The 11,536-nt window shown below is 43.8% G+C and overlaps 1 protein-coding gene across 1 annotated transcript; it reads right to left on the bottom strand.

The window, feature by feature from the left end:
- Positions 1 to 419: 419 nt before the first annotated feature.
- LOC105723668 (mitochondrial Rho GTPase 1-like) lies at positions 420 to 2,969 on the bottom strand. The gene has a single exon (XM_064378587.1). The coding sequence runs from the start codon at positions 2,645 to 2,647 to the stop codon at positions 1,193 to 1,195; it is 1,455 nt and encodes a 484-aa protein (XP_064234657.1). The 5' UTR covers positions 2,648 to 2,969; the 3' UTR covers positions 420 to 1,192.
- Between the last annotated feature and the right edge of the window lie 8,567 nt (positions 2,970 to 11,536).

The raw sequence follows: 11,536 nt of genomic DNA, 5'->3' as shown, positions 1-11,536 counted from the left end.
TTTTTTTTTAATTAAATGATAGCTGTTTGTACTGACATCCTGTTAGTTTGAATCACATGGGACAGTGGTTCCCGTGGGCAGAATGATGGTTGCTAGTGGAGGAGATGGGCTTGAGATTAAGATTCCTCCGCTGGTTCTTTGGGTGAAAACCTTGCAGCTGGAATCTCACTTCTTTTTTTTTTTTTTTTTTTTTTTCACAGTACATAGCAGTTATTTATTTAAATACTTGAAAAGGTTGATGATGGAAAAAATAGGTTTATCATGAGAGTTTATATTCATTAGATTTATTTTATCATTTAAAAAATTACTGCCTCTAGGTTATCCTATCCTGATATAGAACACTTTGTGACACATGCAGTTACTGTAATATACTATAATAGACACAGCCATTATAGAATGATTTACACTTGGGAGGAAAATTCAACAGTAGTAAGGGTGACTCTTTATTTAAACTAAAAACATTGGTAATATACAAATTGTTTTTTCTCATTTCATTGAAAGGGCTATAAAATTCAACATACTGACAAAAGAAGCAACATAATCACATAGATAACGTCTCTGCGAATTGCTTTTGCCTCACTTCATCCTTAAAGGTGAGCTGCACACTCAGCTATACAATTTTCTAGACTGTGCAATGGCTTCAAGGCTGGCCTACCACAAGTGACTGAAAAAAAGTCATGTTGGTAAGCTGACACTGGCTTGTATGTTTTTAAAAACGGAGAGAGAATGGCAAATTGTGTCTTATGTCCTTATAGAACCCAAAGGATCTCTCTGAGTAAATGTGAAATAAATAAAGTGATCCATGAGTAAATACAGTCTCTGGGCTAACTTAAACCTAGGAGGGTGAGCCAAGTGAGCACTAACAATACCATTTAGAAATGTCTAGAAACATCATTTCTAGAACTGAGCTTGGGAGACCACATCTTGCCTGAATATGTACATATATTTACAAAATATTCCCTTTTGGCCTCTGGAATTTAGCCATTTTAGTTTGGCTGTTAGCTGTTTTCTTTCCATATGCTAGCCAATACTGCAGTTATAACTATCATTAAAATACTCTTACGCATGAATTACAAATATTAATAAAGTAACTCTGCATGTATAAATATCTCAATATTTCTAGCAGAACTTAAAGCATTCAGAATGTACATAAAAGTATTTGTTTTTGGTAGGGCCACTATTTGTTTTTATATCATCGCTGTTTCAATAATGCTTTGTACATTGCAAAGCCCAAAACTGCAAAAACAGTAGCACCAAAACTTGCTCGAAGCCAAAACGTGGAGCTCTTGAGGTCAGCTTGTGTCACGTGCGGATACATGGCCATTGTAGTCAATTTAACAAAGATATCCTTACTGGGGGCATCAGCAGTATTGCAAGTGAAGGCTTGTGGTGGAGGCATTTTGTGTTTCCTGCAGAAATCAGTAGGTGAAATACTATACTCTTGTTGAACTTCATGCAGGTCTGACTTTGCAGCTATGATTAAGCAGGGTATTCTGCTGTCCATAAAGTGTTGCTTAAAAATCCTGGCACGGTATTCAAAGGATTTGGGGTTACTGACATCATATACCAGGCACACAACGTCACAAATGATCTCAGCTTCAGTTAGAAATTCCGATTCTGAGATATCATGCAACAACAAGTATTTCTCTTGTCCATTTACATAAACAGTGTTAATCGCATAGTAAGATTTATGATCTTCACGAATTTTCTTCTGCCTCATTAAGTTTCTTCCAAGAAGAGCCTGAAGAACTCCACTTTTCCCACAGTTTTTCATTCCAATTACATTACATCTGAACACATGTCTTTGAGTTTGTTTTTTCTGCAGGTCTATCTTTTTATCTCTTGTTACTGTAATAGCTGAAGCTTGAGACTCTTGCTCAGTCAATATCGAATAGCCTAGATAGCCCAAATACTCCAGGCACCGCTGTACATCTAAATAAGTCGTTAGCGTCCACTGGGAAAGGAATCCCTGGTAGGTGATCCAGCCCCTTTCATTGGTACAAACTGTGTTATTCACATCTGGCCCCCAAGGTATGTAAGGGAAAACTTTAAATAAATCTTTAAGCTCATCAGGTGACAAAGCACAGTCTCTATCCAAATCATGCTTGTCAAAGGTGCTTTGGAGAAACAAATATGCATGATGATTTAATTCAGTAGTGCAATCAGGAGGTATTTTTAGCAGGGGGAACAAATATTCAGGTGTCAAATCCAGATCATCATCATAACCAAATCGTCGAAGCACAGTCCAAGTAGTTTCATGTCTCCCTCTCTGGATAAAAAGTGTGTGTAAAAAGAGAAAACCTTTCAGAGTCAACCCACTGTCAGCTACACCATCGCTTATATGTTTTCTGACTACATTCTTGACATCTTCCAGAGCTTGAGGAGCTAACGGAGTGTTGAAACAAATCCTCTGAAAGAAGTTGAGTTCAGCATCATTGAGAGTACCATCATTATCTTGATCAGATATTTTAAATATACGAGTAAGGGCTTTTATACAGGCTGGTTTCGTCTCCTTCTCCTCTGGGCAGTACAGGGGCCCTGTAGGATGAAGAACAGCTTTCTGTGCATAATAAAAGAGCTCTGATATATTCTTCAGATTCTTCGCTGAACACTTCACACAGGTTTCTATTTCTGTATACTGGTTCATAATAGGAAGGATGGTCTCCGTACTACTATATTCCACCAGATCAGATTTGTTCCCAACCAATATTAAAGGCAGCCTGCTGTCTTTGTCTGTTCTTTCATTTATGAGAGGAATCCATCGACTTGTTACCTTATCAATAGAATGCTTGTTGTTAACGGCATACACTATACAGATGACAGCCTGTGATATTTCTTGATGAAGTTGTTCATCACTCTGTTCTGCTTCTGAGTAATCTACAATGTGCGTTGGAACTCTCTCTGGGGTGACATCAGCTGGAATGGTGATTTCTTCTGCCCGGGGAGGAACGTTCTCCCACCAGCAGGATCCGCACGTCTTTCTTCATGTCGGCGGCTCTCGGGGGCCGGCCTCCGCCCGTACACATGGAGTGGACTCCTCTCGCCGGGAGCGCCCACCCCACGGCGCCACCTGCCAGCCTCTTCGGCCGCTGGGGCTCGCCGCGCCGCCCCCAAAGCTGCTTCCTGGAATCTCACTTCTTTAGAGAAAAGCAGCAGTCCCTGCCTCACCTGCTGATAGTGTCTAGGATTGGGGTTGCTTCTAGTGTGGAGGTTTACAACCACTTCTTTATCTTGTGATCTTCCAAAAAGAAGGAAGATGACTACCTCCAGAACTGGCTTGGAAGGCATTCAGAGTCCTGGGGTTTAGAGTGAGTCTTTAGAGATGCTGAGATCCCATGGTTTTCTCATTGGATTGCTTAGCATCAACTTATATTCTCTGACCTCAATTTCCCCATTGTCAAAACTTAAGTTCATGTAGATATCATCCCAGAAATCAGGGAATGGCTGAACAGAAAGGGCCCTGACCTCTTGCACAGGCTTCAGGCAGAGCAACTCTCTTCTGATCTTCTGATAAATTTCATAAACAGGATCTATGAGCTCTAGTATGTCAAAGAAACAAAGCGCTTCTATTCAGAGTCTACTTTTTTTATATTTTTAAAATTTTTAAAATTAAAATTAAAATTTTTTTAATTTAAAATTTTTTAAATTTAAAGACTCATTGCAACCTCTGCCTCCTGAATTCAAGCAATTCTCCTGCCTCAGCCTCTTGAGTAGCTGGGATTACAGGCATGCACCACCACACCTGGCTAAATTTTGTATTTTTAGTAGAGACAGGGGTTCGCCATGTTGACCAGGCTGGTCTCGAACTTCTGACCTCAGGTGATCCACCTACATCAGCCTCCCAAAGTGTTGGGATTAAAAGCGTGAGCCACCGTGCCTGGAAGGGTCTACATTTTTATCAGTCTGAAAGAGCCAGGATTTTGTCCTTACTAGGTTTGCCATTTCACCTGAAGGCAGGTGAAGGACTGGATGCCATTTCACCTGAAGGACAGGTGAAGGTAGAAGGCAGAGGACTGGATCCCAGGAGCTTTCGGGTTCCCTTCCTGGTCTGACTTTGGGTGGTTTTGCAAGGTTCACTCCCAGAGGAAGAGAAAGGTCCCAATTTCACATGGTGGTGTGAGTCGGAAAAAACAACCACAAAAAACAACGCCTGCCATCCCCCCAACTTTTACTATCTCTGGGGCCTCTTCTGAATCTCTCTGCAGAGAGAGATCAGGGATGCCCCGAAATCGAGATTGTGGTAGAGAACTGAGACCAACTTGTTCACAACACGGTTATATGTTGGATGCTTAGTCATATCAGGACTCAGAAGATGTGAAGAGCCCCGCCCTATGAGCTGTTTGAAGGTCACACCAGCTTCACAGTGATGGGAAACAAGACCAGTGTCTCCGTTTGTGGGTTCCCTGCACCAAGGGTACAATTCACTGGGGCTCTTCCCACCATGGCCTGGCCATTTCTCCACCCACCCACCCACCACCTGACTTCTGGAGAATGGGGGGAAACTTTACTTAATTTTTTTTGGTCTTCTTTTTCTGTTTTCTTCAGATTTGTTATAAGGGGGCCAGATTGGCATGGGAAATGTGGTAGTGGCCTGAGGCTTTGGGGCTGAAAGAGCCCAGGGTCTGAAATCATCAGAACTGTCTCCAGATGAATTGACTCTGAGCCAGAAGGCAGCATGTGACTCATCATGGGTAAGAAGCCACAGCCTTTTTTGTATGGTTGCAACCCCCTGCCAAGCGAAAGCAGAATGACCCCTGTCACTGCTTTGGGGTCACAGAGCCACTCAGGAGGGTAAAGAAATGATGTCTATGAAGTACCTGCTATGGGACAGGCATTCGATCTAAGTTGTCCCATTTAAACCTGACAATGCACAGTGAGGGAGGTGTGAGTATCACCCCTGTTTTGTAGATGCAGCCCAAGGAAGTTGAACACCTCTTAGGGGAGAGGTCTCTGGTATTCATTCTCCCTAGACCAGAGGGAATGAATGATCCCTTGGCATCCTCTATTTTCAGCCCCTCTGCCTTAAAAAAATGTGTGCTATAGAAGGGAAGGTGTCACGTCTGCTCTGCTGTGTGTCTTCAGGAAAATCCCTTTTCCTCTCTTGTCTATTTCTGCTCCTGTAAAATAAAGTCTTTGGCATAAGGTCTCTTTGTGCTCAAGAATTCTATATTCCATGCCCACTTCTTACTGCTTACACTCATCTTTCCTAGTTCCAGCATAGGCCATATCACACCTCCTGGAATGTTCTGTCCATTCCCATGCTCCCATGGACAATGGTGAGTGAGGAGGTAGAGTAATTGGGATAAGACCTTGATATTGTAGGAAACATGGTGAATGACTTTGAAATGGACCAAAAAGATGACTGGGTGTCTTCATCAGAAAACGAGGTGTTTCTGTGGGGCCTCTGGGCCTTTCATTGCCTTTGAACTGTTTCAGAACTGTAAGTTGTAGATGACTGAGAGTGTTGCAAATGATTCTTGTCCGTAGATATGCAAATATATTTTCTGGTGGTAATGCAATCGTCTTACCACATCTCCTGTGGAATAAACCAGTTTTGCATCTTTATTCATTTCAGTATTGCTTGCTTGTGTGTGTGTGATTCTTGGAATTATCCTTGTAACTAGATGTGACATCCTACTAGTTCTTTCACAAATTAATGAGCTAAATAAAATTACCGATATGCCTTTTTCTGATATTTCGATGAGTGTTATGATTATGTGGTCTTTCAGCAATTATCCTTTAGCAGTATATAAGTAAGTATAATTCAAGTCTATTTGGCATTGTTGATGGGTAAAGGGTGATGGTGGGGTGTATTAATATAAACCTACCTATATATTTTAGCCTGGGGGCTGCTTTTCTGGCCCAACACATTTTTCATGACACCCTCCCTCCTGGCAGGCGTCCCAAGGCTTCCGCTTATCCTGTGTGCTGCCATCACCCTGGGACCCCGTGCTTATCTCCCTGCATTTCCTGGTGGGGAATCCACTCTTCCCAGCTCCCTACTTCTAAGCTACCCTAGAAGCTTTGCTAGCCTACTGCCTACTTCTGTGTTCATATTTGACCTATCATCATCTGGGGAGAATAAATACCTACCATGGGGCAGTGATAAGGGTTCAGCTATGATGCACGTGTCTGAGGGTACCGACCTGCAGTCATTCCAGGTACTAACTGGTGCCTTGTGCCTACTCCATGTTCATTTATGAGAGTGGGGCTCTCCCAACACTGGCAAGGTGGTGGAATGCTCTACTACTTGAAAATGAAATACAGGCCTAAAGAGCCCAGATTTCCACTGCCCATGGGATAATACTCAAGTTAATCCCATTTTATTTGCATCATAAAGGACAGTTACAATGAGTTAACATTGGGTTAGGAGAATTTCCCAAACCAAAAGGAAGGGGTAGAACAGAGTCCTCCTCCCTCACTCAGATCCTCTTTGACCAAAGGCATAGACTCCTACAACAGCCAACATTGGGGGAAGCTGGCCATCTAGAGTCAACGTGAAGAGTACAGCCACAGGTGAACATCCAATCAGTGCAGGATGTTAGGTGTCCCTACTTCTCAAAGCAGATGTTGAGAACTTGCTGACACCTCCAGTGTTGCCTGGAATGATTATTTTCTAGGAATTTCCTCACTAGCACTTTACAGAATATATTTCCATCCATTCTGAGTTGAGCCCTACAATAACTCCTTGAGTTAAGCAGGAGAAACTCGATTATTCTCCAACTTAACACATGAGGGATGTGACCTTCAGAGAGAGAAGCGACTTGCCCAAGTGGGTGTGGCAGGGAAAGAACTGGAGCCAGGACATGACAGACCTGGCGCATCTCATTCCACTCTTCACTCTGACTCTAGATGGGCAGCTTCCCCCAACCTTGGCTGTTATAGACGTTTGTGCCTTTGGTCAAAGAGGATCTGAATGAGGGAGGAAGACTGCTCTACCCCTTCCTTTCTGTTTGGGATATTCTCCTAACCTATTGTTAGCTGATAGTAACTGTCCTTTGTGATGCAAATAAAATGAGATGATTGACTTGAATGTTATCTCCTCTGTCTCTCTCTCTCTCTGGTAGCGACATGGACAAGAGGCAGGAGGTCAGGGTGCCTAGTGAGGGCTCCACCCTCAAGCCTGGACCTATGGCTCTAAATGAGAACAGGCATTCCTATTTTTGTGCCTAAATGTTGTCTTTCCAATTCCACTCTGGCCCACCCCACCCCCTATCCTGTACCCATAAGAACCCTAAATCCCAGGGTCCATGAGCAGAAGAGCAGTAGAGCAGCAGAGTGGCATGGCAGAGAAGGAGAGAAGAAGCATCTGAACGTGGAGAGGACTTTGGCTGGGGACGGTCAGAGAGGAGTTCAGCTTCCAGACAGCTGAACTCCAGGGGAAGATTATCTTCCCACTGCATCCCCTTTTCAACTCCCCATCCCACAGAAAGCCACCTCCATCACTCAGTAAAAACTCTGCACGCATCACCTTTCAAACTGTTCTTGTGACCTGATTCTTCCTGAACACTGGACGAGAATTTGGGACCCACTGGGTGCAGGAACCCAAAAAGGCTGTCACATTGGCCCTTTGCCCTTGCCAGCAGAGGGCAGCTGTTCCGTACGATGGGGCAAAAGGGCCACTGAGCTGATAACATGCCCTCTGGGACTCAGGGGTTGCAGGCACCCCCTCTTGGATGGCAGAGCTAAAAGAGCATTGTAACATGCTTGGATGCAGCCGTGAGGCCTGCACAGGGCCTGCTCCTGCTGGAGAGAAGTGGGTGGGGGTTCCAGCCTTTGTTTGCTTTGGTTCCTGCACCCATCTGCTCATGTGCTCACCCTGTAAAGGGTTGATCGTGGTGGCTGAGTAAATGAGCCACCCCCTTCACAAGAGGTCCCACAAAGGGGTCAAGGGAATTCTGTTTTAGTAGAAGCTGTTAAAATACATATGCCTGCAGGTAAATGTATTGATTTACAGTGACTTAAAAATTAGGCATTTGTATGTCATATAACAAGGAGTCTGGAGACATGTGGCTCAACACTGAGTAGAGATTCTAGGAATCTCGCTGTCTAATAAGGTCATTACTAGCCACAGGTGGCTATTTAAATTGAGAAGAATTAAAATTAAAGAAAAATGAAAAAGAATCCAGTTCTTCCATCACACTAGCAACATTACAAGTGGCCAGTGGCTACTGTGCTGAGTCAGTGCAAATGTAGAGCATTTCCATCATGGGAGGAAGTTCTGGTGAACGTCACCAAGACAGCTCCTGCCTAAGGTGTAGTGTATCTGTTCAAAGAGCAAAGGAATATAGAAGTTGATGGTGTTAGCCATGTTTGTTCCTTTTTATTAAAAAAGACGCACTTTTGGCTGGGTGCAGTGGCTCTCATCTGTAATCCCAGCACTCTGGGTGGTTGAGATGGGTGAATCACCTGATGTCAGGAGTTCGAGACCAGCCTGGCTTACATGGTGAAATCCTGTTTCTACTTAAATACAAAAAATTAGCTGGGCGTGGTGGCACGTGCCTGTAAATCTGGGAGGCAGAGGTTGCAGCGAGCTAAGATTGCTCCATTGCACTCCAGCTTGGGCAACAAGAGCAAAACGCTGTCTCAAAACAAAACAAAACAAAACAAAAACACACACACACAAAAAAACTTTTTCAGAATTTCTACAAGACTTCTGCCAGTATCTTATCAACCAGAACTATGTCAAGTGGCCCTTCTTAGCTACAAGGAAAGCCGGGTAAATGAGAATATTGAATAGGGCTGGTAATTTTGTGGCACTAAAAGAATTGGGGTATGGCTAGCAAAGAAGAGAAAAAGATATTGGGCAGGAGACTCTGCACTGGGAAAGGCTTATATTTTCCTGGTCGCCCCTACTCTGAGATGCCCCTCTCTCCTGGATTTGTTCAGCACCATGGACTATTCCTATATGTGCTGGTCTGTTCCACCCCATGTTCCCCAACAAGCTGTCTTCAATTTCCTCAAAAAACAACAAAAAAGCAAAAACAAAAATGCTCACTGAAGGTTTTTGTGTGCAGCACACTTTACTAGAAGTTCAGGGGACATAAAGGAGGCTTAGATCATGTTAACACATCCCTTAATGCTAACATCAGACATTCCTGATCTTTACATTCTGTCTGTACCATTCTGTCATGTAGATGTTTCTCTTCTCACTCTTCGCTTACCTACTTTTGGGATCTTCACCCATCAGGCCTCCTGATTTCCCTCCTTTTATTAATTAATTTAGGCTGATATCACAGATCACGTGGCATGCAGAGTCCCTTTGCACACCCAAAGACTCTGCAGCCATAGACTGCTACCTTCAATGCCTCCCCACCTCCCGCTACTTTTGTAGTGCCAGAGAACCTGGGAGGAAGACTCTGAAATGTCAATCTATTCCTTTCTCTCTCCTTACCAGCTCTGCCAGACAAGAGGGCACCACACAGATTTATCTTCCTTCTGATAGAAACAACATCATCTTTGGAAGGCAGAAACAATTACAGCTAGTTTTTATTTTACATAACATGTTTTTTTCTTCTCTTGCATTTATATATAGCATCTGCATGATGAACATTGAAAAAGCAGTCAAGCGTATTGATTAAGAACAAGAGGTTAACAGATTTTTGAAGAAATGGAATACAATAAGGAAGCCTTAATCCTGGAGGCAGAGTAGCCCAGGAGTCAGACCGGAAAATGCCGGTCTTAATCACTGAGTGACCTCGGGCAAGAGCACTTAACCTCTTTGGACCTGGTTTTTCCTTTTGTGTGGTGAGACGGTTGGGTGAAGCAGAGATCCACGAACCATGGTCTTCAGGCCAAATTCTACCCCAGGCCTGTGTGTGTATGTGCTTGAGCTAAGAGTGTTGTTTTTACTTTTTTTTTTTTTGAGATGGAGTCTCGCTCTGTTGCCCAGGCTGGAATGCAGTGGTGCCATCTCAGCTCACTGAAACCTCCACCTCCCAGGTTCAAGCAATTCTCCTTCCTCAGCCTCCTTAGTAGTTGGGATTACAGGCATGTGCCACCACACCAGGCTAATTTTTATATTTTTAGTAGAGATGGGGTTTCACCATGTTGGCCAGGATGGTCTTGAACTCCTAACCTCGGGTGATCCACTTCGGCCTCCCGAAGTGCTAGGATTTACAGGTATGAGCCACCATGCCGGGCTCTTTTTTACATTCTTAAAGAGGATAATAAAAATAGAAGAATATTTGACAAAAACTGGATGTGACCCACCAAACCTAATATATTTATAATTTGGCCCTTTAGAGAAAAAGTTGGCCCATGCCTGGATTAGATGGTCTCTGAGGGTTTTTCCAACTGTCAAGGTCTACAAGTCTAGGACCCTGGCAGCCTAGACAATTTGGGGGGGGTGTACTGCTCATGTTCAGGGCCTTGTGGGGCTCATGAGAGTGCAAATCATGGGAGCAGCTTCCCTCATCTCTGGGGTCTCTCCATTCCCATATCTAAGGGGAAACTGGAGGGAGCATGACTAACCAGGGACTCAGTCTGGAAACTGTGAGATGGTGACTTTATGGTGAACCTGCTGATGTGGTCTGTGGTCCCTCAGCAGCTGAGCAGCGGGTGCCCATGTCAGAGTGCAGAACGTCTGGTTTTTCAGTCACAGAGGAGCCTGCCCATCCGAAGCAGACAGAACACGCTTTGCAGGAGGCTGATGGCTGCCTGTCTCTGTATGGGATTTGGCATCCTTGGCTCTTGGTCTGCTGCTCTGGTGATTCTGGGGCTCCTCCTTGGGCCTGAGAAACCAGCCTTTTATTGCAGGCCTTGGAAGGCACCGAGCCTTCCCTTCTAGTCATTCTGGGTGTGACCCAGGCCAAGTCACTTCATTTCTCCAAGACGTGATTATCTCAACAGTCAGGTGATGCTAGTGATTCCTGTCTATAGACTTCTTAGACTTCCGATTGGGTTATTGGGAAAGCAAAAGAAGGTATTATATGGAAAATCAGATACAGACAGAAAAGGCCTGAAAGCCTCAAAGTCCCAACTGGAGATTAAAAAAAACAAAAACCCTAGTGTTTATTGAGCACTTAATTAGAAATCAGACATGAGACCCTTGGATAAACCTTTGCACTAAAAAAGCATACATAGTTTATTCATGTAGCACTCACAACAATCCTCTGCATACATGTTGTTATCCCTGTTTTTGGGTGAGGAGACCATTTTTAAGAGCAGCATTTGGATTCAGTCAGGGATGGTGTGATCTCTTGGTCTTGTGCACTTTCCAAGACCTGGAAAGATGATACGTGGCTGGAACTGATATTTTTAGGCGGCCGTAAGGATTCCTGCATTCGCTCAGTTGGCTTCCTTATTCCCTTCGTGGAAATGACCAGTACTGCTCTAGGGGTACTTCTTGTCTGCTGTCCCATAGGATTTTACCTTGGTTCCTGACTAGCCACGTGGATAATTGTTCCTATGAAAACTCTTAACTGACGTATTTCTATTGTTTAGTAACACTAGAGAACAGAAAAAAGACAACTGTTCTTGGGAAGTAAACAGACAAAAAAGATTGCATTCTGAAACGCTATATATATATATGCAA

This window comes from Aotus nancymaae, unplaced genomic scaffold, assembly GCF_030222135.1.
Source record: "Aotus nancymaae isolate 86718 unplaced genomic scaffold, 86718_ANA_hifiasm-v0.15.2.pri h1tg000003l, whole genome shotgun sequence".
NCBI lineage: Eukaryota > Metazoa > Chordata > Mammalia > Primates > Aotidae > Aotus > Aotus nancymaae.
This window is presented reverse-complemented; position numbering and strand designations above follow the sequence as displayed.

Coding starts and splice junctions, on each gene's coding strand:
- LOC105723668 (XM_064378587.1), bottom strand. CDS start 2,647: ATGAACCAGTATACAGAAATAGAAACCTGTGTGAAGTGTTCAGCGAAG.